This window comes from Muscardinus avellanarius (genome assembly GCF_963383645.1).
Source record: "Muscardinus avellanarius genome assembly, chromosome: 16".
NCBI lineage: Eukaryota > Metazoa > Chordata > Mammalia > Rodentia > Gliridae > Muscardinus > Muscardinus avellanarius.
In genome coordinates this window covers 32,770,749-32,788,189 of record NC_137802.1, presented here as the reverse complement: position 1 = coordinate 32,788,189, position 17,441 = coordinate 32,770,749, and the positions used below count along the sequence as shown (strand labels likewise).

The 17,441-nt window shown below is 42.7% G+C and overlaps 2 protein-coding genes across 3 annotated transcripts in view; one reads left to right on the top strand and one right to left on the bottom strand.

Moving 5' to 3' along the window:
- ACACA (acetyl-CoA carboxylase alpha) overlaps window positions 1-8,935 on the bottom strand; it is a gene marked incomplete at both ends in the record, with an annotated part of 343,744 nt that extends 334,809 nt beyond the window's left edge. For both annotated transcript variants that reach the window (XM_080712598.1, XM_080712599.1), the window contains one exon: window positions 8,898-8,935. In XM_080712598.1, coding sequence (XP_080568724.1) covers window positions 8,898-8,935 — 38 coding nt within the window. The remainder of the gene's footprint in view (window positions 1-8,897) is intronic.
- A 2,863-nt stretch (window positions 8,936-11,798) lies between these two features.
- TADA2A (transcriptional adaptor 2A) overlaps window positions 11,799-17,441 on the top strand; it is a gene marked incomplete at both ends in the record, with an annotated part of 66,796 nt that continues 61,153 nt past the window's right edge. Inside the window, one exon of the mRNA XM_080713400.1 lies at window positions 11,799-11,823. Within this exon, the coding sequence (XP_080569526.1) occupies window positions 11,799-11,823 (25 nt within the window). The remainder of the gene's footprint in view (window positions 11,824-17,441) is intronic.

The window sequence follows — 17,441 nt, the reverse complement described above, 5'->3', positions numbered from 1 at the left end:
TACAAGCGTGCGCCACCACGCCCGGCAATACTCTGTATTTCTTAGAGACATTCTACCTCCTAAAGTAATTTTACATATCTCTGCTGGGATCCATTAGCTTCTGAAGTTCTATAAAGTAGTGGTTAGAGGTTGGCATAGAAACTTTAATCTCTACCACGCTGCCTGCTTACATTCTCTGAGAATCAGTTTCTTTCTTTCTTTCTCTCTCTTTCTTTCTTTCTTTCTTTCTTTCTTTTTTTCTTTCTTTCTCTCTCTTTCTTTCTTTCTTTCTTTCTTTCTTTCTTTCTTTCTTTCTTTCTTTCTTTCTTTCTTTCTTTCTTTCTGTGGTACTGGGGTTCCTGGAAGCCCTTCTACCTCTGGGCTACAGTCCCAGACCTATTTTTACATTTTTATTTGGAAACAGGGTCTCCTAAGCCAGCACACGTGGCTGGCTTCGAACCTGTGCCATCCTCCTGTCTCTGCCTCCCAAGAGCGGGGATTACAAGCGTGCGCCACCACGCCTGGCTCTGAGGATCAGTTTCTACAGCAGTAAAACGAGAGTAACACCACCCTCTTTAATGGACTCTTAACCACTAAAATGAGGGAATGTAGACAAAGAGCCTGAACAGTAGCTATGTTTAGTACCGAGTTAGGAGAGAAACTCTGCTATGTCGTTCTGAAGGGTTTATCTGTGTGAGTATGTGATTTAATAGTAAAGGGTTTCAGGAAAAAAAAAAAAACTTGTTATCCTTGGCATGATTATAGATTCTAGAAAATTAATAAAATGAGCAGATAAACACTAAAAGTGTGCTTGACTGTGTAAAAATTATAGTCATTTCTGTAGACAGCTTAACATTTAAGGCCTAATTATCATGTAGCACCATAACAATTACACATATCATTAAATATGCATCAGATTAACCTTGTTGCACATTTTATTTGATTACAATAGTAAAGTACTCTGTTCTCAAAGTATGTTCTTATAGTTAATTGCTCATAATACATAAGTCTGTTCACTATTTACACTAATTAAATAAAACACAGCTCCTGGGTTTTTCTTTGGAGGCAAGGCTGGATTACCCATTTTAGATTGCAACAACACATTTGTCCTGTGACCTGTGAGATAAATGCATCCTTTACTTAGTTTTCTGTATTGAGAAAGAAGCTAAAGGAAACAGGAAGCTGGGTGTGGTGGCACATGCCTGTAATCCTAGCTAAGCGGAGGCTGAGGCAGGAGCAACCCAGGTTCATGGACAGCCTTGGCAAGTAGTGAGACTCTCCTCAACCTAGCAAGACTGTTTCCAAAATAGGGCTGTCAGAATAACTCAGAGGTAGAATGCCCCTGGGCTCAATCTCCAATAACACACACACACATACACACACACACACACACACACACACACACACGCACAAAGGTTTGAGGCCATCCTCAGCAACCAGTGTACTCATTACTCGAGTGCTCCTGAGTTCAATTCTAGAAACACACACACACACACACACGCACACACACACACACGCACACACGCATACATTTTGTTTAATTGCCTGTTGTTCTGGAAAGCTACAGGTTTCCAGGAGATAGGAGTTTCTGATTCATATAATGAAAATATTCTAATGCTGAGCATAGCTAGAAGTTAGCCTAGCCTAGCCTAGAACATTTTTTTTATATATGTGTGTGTATGTGGTACTGGGAATTGAACTCAGAGGAGCTCTACCTCCAAGCTACATCCTAAGCCCAATTTTATTTTTTATTTTGAAGCAGGGTCTCACTAGGTAGATGAGAGTCTCGCTACTTGCTGAGGCTGTCCGTGAACCTGTGATCCTCCTGTCTCAGCTTCCTAAATAGTGGGATTACAGGCATGTGCCACCATGCCCAGCTATAGAACAACTTCCAAACAAACCCCAGGGCCATTCCATGGAGCACTTTAAAGATTTAAAATTACTCTGCAACTCAGTGAGACCTGGTTTCAAAATAAAGAATAAAAAATAGGACAGGGGCTGTAACTTGGAGGTTGAATGCCCCTGGGTCCCATCCCCAGACCTGCAAAAAAAAAAAAAAATTTAAAATTACAATTATTATTATTTTAAATATTTTAAATTATTATTGTTATTGTTGTTGTTGTACTGGTGATGAAACTTAGGGGTCTTTTACCTCTGGGCTACACTCCCAGAGTTTCTGAGGTTGACCTAAAACCTGTGATATTCCTGTCTCAGCCTCCTCAGTACTGAGATTACAAGCATATATCAACATGCCTAGCTAAAATTATTTATTTATTTGTAGTACTGGGGATTGAACCCTGGGGCATTCTACCTCTGAGCGACACCCCCAGCGGTATTTTATTTTTTAGTCTGAAACAATGTCTCCCTAAGATATGGAAGGCCTCACTAAGTTACTGAGGCTGTCCTCAAACCTGCGATTCTCCTGTCTCAACTTCCCGAGTACTGGGATTATAAGCATGCACCATCATGCCTGACTTAATTAACTTTTTTTCAGTGCTAGAGATCAAACCCAGAGCCTCATGCATACTAGGCAAGAAGTCTAACACTGAACTACATCCTCAGTCCCCAATTTTAAAATATTTTTATTATTTCTATATATAATATATACAATATATTATATATATTTTATACATATATATATATATATATATTTTTTTTTTTTTTGGTGATGGTACTGGGGTTCCTGGAAGCCCTTCTACCTCCGGGCTACACTCCCAGACCTATTTTATACTTTTTTATTTTTGGAAACAGGGTCTCTTAAGCCAGCGCGGCTGGCTTCGAACCTGTGCGATCCTCCTGTCTCTGCCTCCCAAGGGGGGGGGGGGATTACAAGTGTGCGCCACCACCCCTGGCTCAATATATATTTTTAATACTTTGACTCCCACTATGAACTAGGTACCATACATACATAGTCATATCCTTACAAAACTTATGAATTAGATATTACTTTCATTTTACATATGAGAAGAAAAGAGACAGAGAAAGAGCATATCTTGCCTAAATTCCTGAGAGTAGTAAAAGGGTGGATGCAATCTGGCCGTGATGGCACTTGCTTGGAATCTCAGTACTTGGGAAACTGAGAGAGAAGGATCATAGGTTCATGGTCAGTCTCAGCTACTTAGTGAGACCTTCTGCAATTTTTTATTTTGAGACTCTGCTTCAAAATAATAGAGACAGAGTGGTGGCACACACCTGTAATCCTAGTCCTTGGGAGGCTGAGAGAAGAGGATCTCAGCCTCCCAAGCTGAGGGCAGTCTAAGTAAGTAGACTCATCAGCCTAGAGAGATCCTGTTTCAAAATAAAAGTAAAATAGGGCTGGGTTGTAGCTCAAAGGTAGAATGCAAAGCCAGGCATGATGATGCATGCTTGTAGTCCTAGTCCTTGGGAGTCTGAGATAGGAGGATAGCAGGTTCACAGCCAGCCTCAGCAACTTCTGAGGCCGTCTGCAATTTAGAGATCCTGTTTCAGAATAAAGAATAAAAAATAGGACAGGGGGTCGGTGGTCGAATGGCCCGCAAAAAAAAAAAAAAAAAAAAAAAAAAAAAAATAGGGCTGGTGATATAGCTTGGAGGTTGAATGCCCCTGGGTTCCATCCCAGACCTCCAAGATAAAGAAAGAAAGAAAGAAAGAAAGAAAGAAAGAAAGAAAGAAAGAAAGAAAGAAAGAACAAATAGGGCTGAGGGTGTAGCTTAGAGGTAGAGTACCTCTGGGTTCCATCCCCATTACTGCTAAAGTAAATAAGTAAATAAATAAATAAATAAATAAATAAGTACAAATAAAATAGGACTGGGAATATAGTCCAGAGGTAGAAGGCCCTGGCTTCTAACCCCAGTATCACAAAAATAAATAAAGAAAAGAATAAAAACCAGGCATGGTAACCCTAATAATTGGAAGGCTGAGACAGGAGGATCACAGGTTTGAGGAAAGCCTCTGCAAGTAGTAAGACTCTCATCAACCTAGCAAGATAAAAGAAAAATAAAATAGGGCAGGGCATGCAGCTCAGAGATAGACTGTTCCTGGGTTCAATCCCTAGTACTAAAAATAAATAAATAAATAAATAAATAAATAAATAAATAAATAAATAAGTAAGGCTGGGGGTATAGCTCAGAGGTGGAATGCCCTTGGGTTTCATCAGGTACCACACACACAAAAAGGGTGGAGGCAGGATTCAAATTTAGGAAAGCCTCAGGGACCAAGCTTTTGCAATTATATCAAACTGTGTCAGCTTCCTTACAAATATTTGAAGCATTTATTGGGCACTTATTGGTTGCAAAAGAGTATAGACTATTTGTCACCAAGTGATACAAAATGCTTTGGGGTCCTGTTTTGACAGTCAAAGGTGGAGGGCCTGTATATCATATAGCATGCAGCTAGGCTACTGAGGAAGATGTGCAAACATTCTGATGAACACATCCACTCGGCCCCAGAACAGTTCTAGTTCATTTGACTTCTTAGAGTCTACCCAAGCCTGGTGACTCACGAGACAGGTATCCTGCGCTTTGATGCAGATGAGAAAGAAGTCAGTAAACTGAGGAAAAGAAGGAAGAGAAGGATAAGGAAGGGTAAACTTTGTTTCATGACTCTGGCATTATAAAAATTCCTAAACTTGCTAACTGTTCAGTAGTAATTAGAGGACGAGTGAGATTGGAACAGATTTTATGAATAATACCTAAGTGAGTATGGGAGTGCAGAGATTTCTTCAGCATACCGATTCATTTCCTTTGGCTACACAACAAAAAATGAGATATTTGTATTATACAGTAATTCTATTTTTAACTTTTTTTTTTTTTTTTTTTTTTTTGCGGTACTGGGGATTTGACCCAGGGCATTCTATCTTTGAGCTAAACCCCCAGCCCTATTTTTTTTTCCTGTACTTGAGATGGGATCCAGGGGCATTTTACCTCCAAATGACACCTCCAGTCCTAGTTTTTATTCTTTATTTTGAAACAGGGTCTCATTGAGTTGTAAAAGGCCTAAGTAGCTGAGGCTGTCTGCAAACCATGATCCTCCTGTCAGCCTTCCAAATGCTGTTATTACAAATGTGTGCCATGACGGCTGGTTCTAGTACTACCTATTCTTTATTAGTACTTTATTATTATTATTATTATTATTATTATTATTAATTTGTGTGTGTGTGTGTGTGTGTGTGTGTGTGTGTGTAGTACTGGGGATGGAACCCAGGGGCATTCTACCTCTGAGCTACACTGCCAGCCTATTTTTTATTCTTTTTTTGAAACAGGGTCTCACTGAGTTGTAGAGGGCCTCACTAAGTAGCTGAAGGCTGTCCGTGAACCGCAATCCTCTGGTGTCAGCCTCCCAAATGCTGGGATTACAAGCGTGCACCACCTCGCCCGGCTTTTTATTCTTTATTTTAAAATAGGATCTCACTAAGTTGCAGAGGGCCTCACTAAGTAGCTGAGGCTGGCCACAAACCTGAGACCCTCCTGTCTCACCCTCCTAAGTACTGGGATTACAAGGCTCTGCCACCACACCTGGCTCTATTTTTAATTTTTTGAGGAACTTCAGTATAGTTTTTCATAATGGCTGTACTAATTTACATTCCCACAAATAGCAGATGAAGATTTCCTTTCTCTACATTCTCACCAAAGCTTATTTTTTCTTTTTCTTTTCTTTTTTTTTTTTTGTGGTATTGGGGGTGGAACCCAGGGGCTTTTCGACCTCTGGGCTATACTCCCAGACCTATTTTATACTTTATTTGGAAACAGAGTCTAAGTTGCTGAGAGCCTCACTAAGTAGCTGAGGCTGGCTTTGAACCTGTGCGATCCTCCTGTCTCAGCCTACTAAGCTCGGATTACAAGTGTGTGCCACCACGCCTGCCTACCAAAGTTCATTTCTATTTATTTATTTTTATTTGTGTGTGATAAGTCAGGTCCTTCCCCTCCCCACGTGATCTCACAGCAGGAACAGGAGGCAGAACCCCAGAAGCACAAAGCAGAAATATCGTGAGACTCCAGGTGCCTCAAGACTCCAAACACCGTGAGACATACCTGAGATCGTGAGACTACAGATGTCGCGAGAGAATCGGCATGCCTATAAAACATCGGTGCCTCCGATCCCCCACATAACTCAGCTGGCTGATCAGGACTATGCGCAACTTTCCAGACCCGTGGCCTGTAGGTCCCTTCCCCCATGGCCGGCTGACTCCCGGAGGGTTCTGGGTCCGAATAAAGCAGCAGTCTCTGATAACCCAGTTGGTGTTTTTACCTCCCTCCTAAACTCCCTATTTTCAACCTTTCATCGTGTGCAGTACTGGGGATGGAACTCAAGGGCACTGCACCTCTGAGCTACACCCCCAGCTTTATATTTTTGGTTTTATTTTTTGAAACAGGGTCTCATTGAATTGCAAAGGGCCTCACTAAGTAGCTGAGGCTGTCCATGAACTGTGATCCTCTGGTCTCTGCCTCCCAATGCTGGGATTATAAGCGTGAGCCACCACACCCGGCCCTTTTGAAAATTTTATTTTGTGTGTGTGTGTGTGTGTGTGTGTGTGTGTGTGTGTGTGGTACTGAGTGTGAAACCCAGGGGGTTTTTCTACCTTCGGGCTATACTCCCAGACCTATTTTATATTTTATTTGGAAACAGGGTCTCACTAAGTTGCTGAGAGCCTCATTAAGTAGCTGAGGCTGGCTTCGAACCTGTGCTATCCTCCTGTCTTAATCTCCTAGGCACTGGAATTACAAGTGTGCACCACCATGCCCGGCTCAAATCTTTTAAATTAACTACCCTAACAAGTGTGAGGTAATATCTCATTGTAATTTAAATTTGTATATTCTTTTTTTTTTTTTTTTGCGGGTCTGGGGATGGAACCCAGGGGCATTCTAACTCTGAGCTACACCCCCTGCCCAATTTTTTATTATTTTGAAACCTGTCTCACTGATTTGCGGAGGGCTTCACTAAGTAGCTGAGGCTGTCTGCGAACCGCGATCCTCCAGTCTCAGCCTCCCTAATGCTGGGATTACAAGCGTGCACCACCACCCCCGGCTCAAATTTGTATATTCTTGATGATTAGTGATAGATGCTTGGACCTCCAGTGAAAAGCACATAGTAAATAATTTCTTTTTACCTTTTTTCCCATAATGCAATCTTTCATTCTTTATTTTTTATTATTGTTTTTGTGGTACTGGGGATTGAACCCAGTGCATTCTACCTCTGAGCTACACCCCAAGCCCTATTTTTTCATTTTTTATTTCAAAACAGGGTCTCACTAAGTTGCGGAGGGCATCAATAAGTAGCTGAGGCTGGCCACAAACCTGTGATCCTCCTGTCTGAGCCTCCCAAGTTCTGGGATTAAAAGCGTGCACCACCATGACCAGCTTTTTTTTTTTTTTTAATGTTCTTTTTTTTTTTTTTTTTTTTTTGCAGGTCTGAGAATGGAACCCAGGGCATTTAACCTTCGAGCTACACCCCCTGCCCTATTTTTTAAATTCTTTATTTTGAAACGGTCTAAGTTACGGAAGGCCTCACTAAGTAGCTGATGCTGTCCACAAACCACAATCCTCCAGTCTCAGCCTTCCAAATGCTGGGATTACAAGAGTGCGCCACCACACCCGGCTCCCTTCAATACGCTTTTATTGGTGCATTATAGTCTCACATTATAATGTAAATCGTTGACAATGACATACATGCACACAGCACAGTTTTTTTTATAGTACTGGAGATTGAACCCAGAGGTATACGCTATGCCCAAGCCCTATTTTATTTTGGAATAGGTTCCCATTAAGTTGGTAGTGCCTTGCACTTGTGATTCTTCTATCCTACCTGCATGTGTGACTGCTGTTTTAATGAACGGAACTCAGTGTTTATTCCATTACAGCACATTTTTTTTGGTGTGTGGTACTGGGGTGGAACCCAGGGGCATTCTATCTCCAAGCTACACCCCAAGCCCTATTTTAATTTTGAAACAGGGTCTTGCTAGGTTGATGAGAGTCTGACTACTTGCTGAGGCTGTCTTTGAACTTGTGATCCTCTTGTCTCAGCCTCCCAAGTACTGAGATTACAGGCACATGCTACCACACCCTTCTACTTTTTTTTTATGGTACTGGAGATTTAACGTAGGGGCATTCTACCTTTGAGCTATACCCTACACCCCCAGCCCTTTTTGTTTGTTTGGAAACAGGGTCTTGCTATATTGCCAAGGACAATTATTTGTTAGAGACAGGCCTCTAAATAGATATAAGATAAATGCTAGTTGGAATCTCTTTCCCCAACACTTGTGTGTGTGTGGGGGAGGGGGGGTTTGAACCCAGGGGTCTTTTACCTCTGAGCTATACCTCCAGCCCTATTTTATTTTGTATTTTGAATTGAAACAGGGTCTCATTAAGTTGTGGAGGACCTCACCAAGTGGCTGAGAACCTGCGATCCTTCTGTCTCAGCCTCCCAAGTACTGGGATCACAAGCTTGGGCAAGTACTGCCTGGCTCCCCAACACTTTTACCAGTGTGATCCCAAGTTAGAGCATGTATATGCCAGTGTCTAAATTTCTCCCTCCCTCTTTTTTCCTTTATTTATTTATTTATTTTTTTTGTGGTACTGGGTATTCTACCTCTGAGCTACACCTCCAGCCCCATTTTATTTGTTTTGTTTTGTTTTTATTTTGAAACACAAAGTTGCTCTCGCTAAATTGCCAGTGGGTCTTGCTAAATTACTGAGTCTGGCCGCAGACCTGCAATATTCCCGTCTCAAGTACTGGGATTACAAGTGTGCGCCACCTCGCCCGGCTGTGCCTGGATTTCTTCACCTGGAAAATGGGATAATCATAGTGACTACCACATAGGTTGTCTTAAATGAGACCATAAGTGTAACCTGCTTTGTACAATGCTTGGCATGCAATAGGTACTCGACAAATGGCAGCTGTTACAATAACCACAGCTAAGAGTATTAAGAGATGTCCGGACGTACCTAGCCCTCAAGATTGACACCAGAGTGGACCGCCACATCCTCTCATCATTGCACCTCCGTTTGGGCCTCTGACGCCTAAAGAGGGGATGGTCCTTTCCAAAGAAGGCAATTTCGACGCTCCAGATGCATCAGAACGAAATGTACCCTCTTCACCCTTTATGCCATCAGTCTGATTAATCCATGAGCAGCACGGAGGGGCCTGGACTGGAGAGGAGATCACGGCTCGCCATGCGGGGCGGGCGCCTCAGCCTCAGTGTCCCCGGCTGCCACAGGCGTGGGAGTGGGAAGCTCTCCCGGAACCCAGGCTGCAGAACCAGCCGGACCTCCCCCACTGCCCGCCAGGGGACCGGACGGCACCGCCGACGGGAGCCCCGCGCCGCACGGAAGCGACTACTGCTCAGAAAGGACAGGCAGGCCCGTGGCTCGCCCCATCCTCCCAGTCCTCAGGCACCCGGACGGCGGCCAGCGCCCCGCCGGGCCCGGGAGCGGGCGGGAGGGCGGCGGGCGGGCAGGCGGGGCCGCGGAGGTTGGGACGGCGGCCAGGGGAAGGGGCGGAGGCGGCGGGCGCGCGGCGCGGCCACGGCTGCGCAGCTCGGGAGTGCGCACGCGCTCCGGGCACGCGCACGCTAGTCCTGGCGGCGCGCGCGGGTCGCGGCTCCGAGGCTCCGAGGCTGGGGACCGGGCGAGGTGAGGCGCGGGGCGGGCGGAGGCCAGCGGGAGCCCCTCGGGCGGGCGCTCGGGAGGCCGGGTCGCGAGGCGCGGGCTGCGGCGGGCGGGGAGCGCGCGGGGCCGGCCACGCTGCCGTGGGGGGCGGCGGCGCGCCGCCCGGCCCGGGTTCCGGCGTCGCCGGAGGGACGCGCCTCGCTCCGCCCAGCGGCGCGTCGGGCTCCGCACCGCCGGCCCGATTCCTGTAGTTTCCTTTGGAGCTGAGGCCCAGATAAAGTGACCTGCCCAAGATCATGCAGCCAGTAAGAGCCGGGCCTGTGGGCGCTCGCCTCTAACCCCAGTGCTCGGAAGGCTGAGACCGGAGGATTGCAGGTTCAAGACCAAGCTCAGCGAGACTCAGAAACCTACTGAGGCCTGGCTTAAAAAAATAAAAATAAAAAGGATCTCGGAGATAGAGTGCCCCTACACTCAGCACCCAGTAACACATACATGCGCGCGCGCACACACACGTACACACACACACACACACACACACACACACACACACACGAAAAAGCCATGATATGAACGTTGGCTGCAAAACTGCAAAGCCTGCATGTCTCCTCAGAAGCGTGCTGAAGAGTCCTTCGCAGTGTTTTTCCTCTTGCCAGGAGTTAATTTGAATTTAGCCTCGTAATTTGTGCCCAAGTTCATATATGTTAATATCACAGTGAGGTCTTCTGTGAGAAGAAAGAGGAAGAAAGAAAATCCTGCTTATTGCGATATTGCGTTTTATCACGTGGAGTTTTATCTGACTGTATTTTACGCATCCTATACTTGACCATGTGCATAGTCTCTGTTGATTTGGCAGTGATGTTCGCTACCTAAAAGACAGCGCAAATACCTTAACTTCCAGAGCTTTCTTTGTAAAAGTAGCTTGCCAGTTGGACGTGATGATGCACACTTAATGATCCCAGTACTTGAGAGGCTGAGAAGAATATCCTAGGTTCACGGCCAGTCTCAGCAACTTAGCTATACTCTGTTTCCAAATAAAAAATAAAAATGAGGAGTAGTTTAGAGGTAAAACGCCCCTGAGTTCAGTCCCTAGTACCAAAAAAGAAAAAGCAATTTGCTACAGAATATTGTGCAATTCAAAGAGATAATTCAAATGCAATGGTACCACCAGGTACCTAGCATGTGAGAGATAAGTTCAATAAATATTGGCCATTATTTTCTTACCGGGTGCAGAAAAGTCCCTTGTGAATCTCATTTTTCTTCAAAGATTTTTCTTGGGGTTTCATAGAGGGAAACTCACTTTACCCTCAAAAAAGTTAATCGACAGCCTTATCTTATTTTCTGAGTGTGGTGTGGCTTGAAATTTGATGAATTATTCCTCAAGCTAAAAATATCACAGTGAAAGAAGTCATGCCAGGAGAATTAAACATGAATTAGCTTTTGTAGAACTAACATTTCCATACTTAGAGGTTTAATGAGTTCCTTCTCTGTGTTTGGAATTTGTTAAAGGCATACAAATTTGTATCAAATGTAGTCCCAGCATTCATTTAATTTAGTCTTAAAATGGGAAACAGAATACATGCAGAAGTAATCTTCCTAAAGTATACTGTGAGAAATTCCAGAAAACATATAGAAAGTTATGGGTGGATAGAAGAAACAGGGAAAATAAAAAGAATTGCTGAGAGTGTAGCTAAGTAGTAAAGGCATTTCTGAGTTCAGTCCCTAGTACTGCCAAAAACAATGAAAAAATTCCCACAGCAACTCTGGGAAGTAGATAGTATACTTTTTTTTTTTTTTTTTTTTTTTTTGCGGTACAAGGGATTGAACCTAGGGGCATTCTACCTATGAGCTACACCCCCAGCCCTGTTTTTTATTCTTTATTGTGAAACAGGGCCTCACTAAGTTAAGGAGGCCTCACTAAGTAGCTGAGGCTGGCTGTGAACCTGCGATCCTCCTGTCTCAGCCTCCCAAGTAACTGCAATCACAAGCATGTTTCACCACGCATGGCTTTTATGCTGTTTTGCAAAGGAAAAACAGGCATATAGGTGTGACATGATTTTGCTAAGCGTTACAAAGTGAGGATTTGGTAGAACTAAGTATGTTATCTTTCTGATCTCTGTGCCACTTTTGTTTATTCATAGGGGGACACAGCTCTGGCGGAAGTATTGACAAGTTCTGAAATCTTGAAGAAGCTCTGCAGCTAGGAATATCAAAGGAGCAGCAATCTTTGCCAATTAGGGAATGGACCGTTTGGGTTCCTTTAGCAGTAAGTATAGTGGGAACAAATCTCAGGTGAATGTTGAGAACTAAAATGGAAGTTGATCTAGGAGGAGTAAGACATATATATATATATATATATATATATATATTTTGTGGTACCGAGGTGGAACCCAGGGGCTTTTCTACCTCCGGGCTATACTCCCAGACCTATTTTACACTTTATTTGGAAACAGGGTCTCACTAAGTTCCTGGGACTGGCTTTGAACCTGTGAGATCCTCCTATCTCAGCCTCCCAAGTGCTGGGATTACAGGTGTGCACCACCACTCCCAGCTTGAGAACTAAGCTCTTTTAAGTTAAACAATAATGCCCCATGAATATGAGCCTAAAGGAATGATAAAAGTTATCAGATCAAAATAAAATCAACCATTACTTTTTGTTTCTTTTGGAAACGTCTTGCTAAGGAGGCTGGCCTCAAACCTGCAATCCTCTCGCAAATAATGAGATTATAGGTGTGTGCCACCACACCTAGCCAACCAGTACTTATTGATTGCTCACTGAACACATAATCCAAGTATATCACCCCATGGTTTAGAAGAAAATCAAGCTGAATGGATCAGTTTAATATGATTAACCTGTATTTACACTTAAAAAAGTAAGGGGGTTGGGTAAGACATATAGCTTCTAATATTCTGTAGTGTGGTAGGGTAACTATGGTTGACAATATTTAATTGTGTATTTCAAAATGGCTAGGAGAGAGTATTTTGAATGTACCCAAAGCAAAGAAATGTTATCTGAGATGCTGGCTATGCCAATTGCCCTGATCTGATCATTAAACATTGTATACATGTATTGAAATGTCATACTATATTCCATAAGTATGTATAATTATTATGTGTTGATTAAAATATATCTAAAAATAAAATATTTTGTTTAAATAAAAAGCACTGGGGTTTCTCTTCAGAACATGTTTCAGGTACCTTGTTAAATAATGTCAGTAGTAGGATAAAGGAAATATTCTCCTTTCCTTCCCTTAAAGTACAATTTGTGTTTTAAGAGTAAAACACTAATAATAATGCAAAGAATTAGGGTATATGTGTGAAATAGATACTACAGCCATGAAGAACAAAATTATATTGGTCTAAGCCGGGCATGGTGGCACACGCTTGTAATCCCAGCATTTTGGGAATCCCAGACCAAAGGATCATGGTTCAAGGACAACCTCAGCTACTTAGTAAGGCCCTTTGCAACTCAGTGAGACTTGGATTCAGTAAAGAATAAAAAAATATGGCTGGGGCTGTAGCTTGGAGAATGCCCCTGGGTTCCATCCCCAATACTGCAAAAAGAAATGATTGCGCTGATTCTGAAGAGATCAGATTTACCAGCAATAGCAGTCTTGTTAGATGTTTAGTAGTGTCCCAGTGAGAAAGATCAGAAAGGTACTTTTTGGGTTTTGTTTCTTCTTTAGCAGTTTTTTTTTTTTTTTTTTTTTTTTTAAGGGAGAGTACCAGGGATTGAACCCAGGGGCATTCTACCTCTGAGATACACTCCTGTCCCTTTTTATTTTTTACTTTGAAACAGTTTTGCTAAAGTGGCTGAAGCTGGAACCTGTGATCCTCTTCTCAGCCTTCCAAGTACTGGAATTGCTGACATGTACCTCCATATCCTGCTTAGCATTTTATTTTATTTTCTTGTTTGTTTGTTTGTGTGGTTTTTTTTTTTTTTTTTTTTTTTTTTGGTGGTACTGGGTGGAATTCAGGGGCTTTTCTACCTCCTATTTTATACTTTATTTGGAAACAGGGTCTCACTAAGTTGCTGAGAGCCTAAGTACCCGAGGCTGGCTTGGAACCTGTGCAATGCTGCACCACCACGCCCAGCACTTAGCATTTTCTTAAAGGAGCTCTGATTTCTTTCACCACACTCCCTATATAAATTTAGGGCAGAATGGAATCTTCAGACACATTTAGTTCAACCCTTTTATTTGTTTATTTGTGGTGCTGGGGATGGAACCCAGGGGCATTCTACCTCCGAGCTACACCCCAGCCCTATTTTTTAATTCATTTTGAAACAGGATCTCACTGAGTTGCAAAGGGCCTCACTAAGTAGCTGAGGATGTCCACAAATGGCGATCCTCCTGTCTCAGCCTCCTAAATGCTGGTATTATAAGTGTGTTTCACCACTCCCGGTTCCCTTTTATTTTACACATGGAGAAATAATCTAAATAAATTGCTTGCTCCAATGCTAGGAAAATAAAGTGAAACCAGTCTCTCCTACCTTTTAAAAACTAACTATTAAACTTATTTGGAATTTATTTTATTTTTTGTGGTACTGGGGATTGAAGAAGCATTCTGCTATACCCCCAACCTGATTTTATTTTTTATTTGGAAACAGGGTCTTGCTAAGTTACCAAGATTGGCTTCAAACCTGCAATCCTTCTGTCTCAGCTTCCCAGGTACTGGGATTAAAAGCATGCGCCACCATGCCCGGCTTCCTTATGTTTTGTATGATTTCTGTTTTCTGCTTTGCATATAATAAGCAGTCCATGGGGAAATACTTCCGGGTTAAAAACAATGCTGCTTTTCATAAACATTTCTCCCTTCATTTAGCATCGATTGATTTTTGCTTGATTAAAGTCTTTACTGTGATAGTTGCAAAAAAATAATATTTAGAAGCTGGGCATGGTGGCACACACTTGTAATCCTAGCATTTAAGAGGCTGAGACAGGAGGATTGCAGTTCATGGGCAGCCTCAGCGACTTAGGCCCTTTGCAACTCAGTGAGACTCTGTTTCAAAATAAAGAATAAAAAATAGGTCTTGGGTGGGGGTAGCTCAGAGGTAGAATGTCCATGGGTTCCATCCCCAGTACCCCCACACACACACATATTAGAGAAATTCCACTCTCTTTTATATCACTTCCATTCCATTCCAGTCCCTTTTAAAACCCTTTACAGTTATCTTTATTTTGTTTCTTTTTCTGGTACTGGGAATTGAACCTAGGAGCATTTTGCATCTGAGCTACACCCCGACCTTTTTTGGGGGAGGGTACTGGGGATGGAACCTAGGGGTAGTCTACCTCTGAGCTACACCACCAGCTCTATTTTTATTCTTAATTTGAAACTGGGTCTCACTGAGTTGCAAGGGGCCTCACTAAGTAACTGAGGCTGGCTGCGAACCACGATCTTCCGGTCTCAGCCTCCCAAATGCTGGGATCACAAGCGTGCGCCACCACACCTAGCCGAGTTTTTTGTTTTTTTGTTTTTTTTGCTTTTTTTGTGTGTTTTTTTTAAAAGCATGGTCTTAGCTGGGCATGATGGCACATGCTTGTAATCCCAGCATTTGGGAGGCTGAGACCGGAGGATCGCGGTTCGTGGATAGCCTCAGCTACTTAGTGAGGCCCTTTGCAACTCAGTGAGACCCTGTTTCAAAATAAAGAATAAAAAATAGGGCAGGGGGTGTAGCTCAGAGGTTGAATGCCTCTGGGTTCCATCCCCAGACATGCAAAAACAAAACAAAACAAAACATGGTCTTGCTAAGTTGCTGAGGCTGGCCTTGAAGCTGTGATCATCACATCCCAGTCTCCCAAATACTGGGGATTATGGGGGTGTGACACCACAACGACTTGTTATTTTTATTTTGAGATATGGTCTTACTAAATTGCCTAGGCAGTCTTCAGAGTAGCTAGGATTATAGCCATGTGCCACCACAACCCAGACAAGGGTTTCTTTGTGTGTGTGTGTGTGTGTGTGTGTGTGTGTGTGTGTGTGTGTATTTGTATTTTGCAGTACTGGGGATTGAACCTGGGGGGAAGAGGTGGTTATACCTTTATGCTATACCCCAAGCCATCCATTTATTTATTTTTATTATTACTTTTTTTTGTGGTACTGGGGATGGAACCCAGGGGCCTTTATTTTTATTTATTTTTGCGGTACTGGGGAAGAAACCCAGGGGCATTCTACCTCTGAGCTACACCCCCAGCCCTATTTTTTAGACTTTTTTAAATTTTGAAACAGGGTCTCACCGAGTTGCGAAGGGCCTCACTAAGTATCTAAGGCTGTCCACAAAGCGTGATCCTCTGGTCTCAGCTTCCTGAATGCTGGAATTACGAGGGTTCGCCACTACACCCAGCTCCAGCCCTTTTTATTTTGAAACAGGGTCTTGCTAAGTTACCCAGGCTGGCCTTTAATTTGTGATCCTCTTGTCTCAGCCTCCCAACTACTGGAAGTATAGGTGTGTGCCACTGCACCTGGCCCTCCTTGTAATTTTTTTAAAGCCCCTTTTACTAATTGGAAATGAAGTATGTAGATAATGTATTTATACAGTGATTTAAAAAAATAAAAATAATAATAGCCTAACTAATAAACGAGATAGCTAAAAGAAATACTGAAGTAATGTAACTTAATAACTATCTCTATATGCTTAGGCATAATTACTATAGAAGACATAATGACATAAGTAGTCAGGTGCTTGTACCCATATGTTCAATACTGAGTAACTCACAACTACAAATGCAGAATGATTCATATGTCTTACGTTAGTGACTGACAACTACCACAAGCCTGAGTAACTCCTGGTAAGTAGCTCCTGGTTCTGAACAAAACAAAACACAATCTCTTCTAGAATTATACGTAGTCACCTTATTAGAGAATTCAATATAGCCAAGTGTGCTGGTACACACATGTAATCTTAGTGCTTGGGAGGCTATGTCAGGAGGATTGCAAGTTCAAGGCCAGCCTCAGCAACTTAATGAGACCCTTGTTTCAAAATAGAAAATAAAATGATGCTGGGGTGTATCTCGGGGTGGAATGCCCTTGGGCTCAGCTCCCAAAACCACAGTAAAAGAAAAGGAAAATTAGGTGTATATTAAAAATTGTCAAAAATGTTCTACTTTGGGGATGAGCGTGTAGCTTATTGGTAGATTGCTAGCTTAACATGAATGAGACATGGGATTGATTCCCAGCACCACCAATACATACATATGTATGTATATTTACATATCATATGTAAATTTATATGATCTATATAAAATTACATTTTGTTTTAATGTCTGGCAGGACATTTGAAATTTGCACAGGTCAGTTTTTCATTGTAGAGGACTGTCTTGAGAACTATAGGATATCTAGAATTCATGGTCCCTGCCTACAAAATGCCAGTAGTGTTCTGTAGTCATTGTGGCAATAAAAAGTACTTCCTTTAAAATGTCTTCCTAGGAGCTGGGCAAAGTGGCACAGGCCTCTAATCCCAGTACTTGGGAGGCCAGGACAGGAGTATCACAGGTTCAAGGCCAACTTCAGCAACTTAGGCTCTCTACAACTTAGACCCTGTTTCAAAACAAAAAATAATTACTTAGGAGGCTAAGACAAAAGGATGACAGGTTCATGGCCAGACTCAGCAACTTAATGAGACCCTGTTTCAAAATATATATTTAATAATTCAAATAAGGTAGTGGGTGTAGCTTAGAGGCAGAATTCCTCTGTTCAATCTCTAGTAAGTAAAACACGTATACAAAGAATAGGGAGGGAAAAATTAGATCTAGAGGCTGAGACAAGAAGATTGCGGTTCACAGACTAAGTTGGCCCTGCCCAACTTAGTGAGACCCTGTTTCAAAATAAGAATAAAAAATAGGGCTGAGGGTGTAGCTCAGAGGTAGAATGCCCCTGGGTTCCATC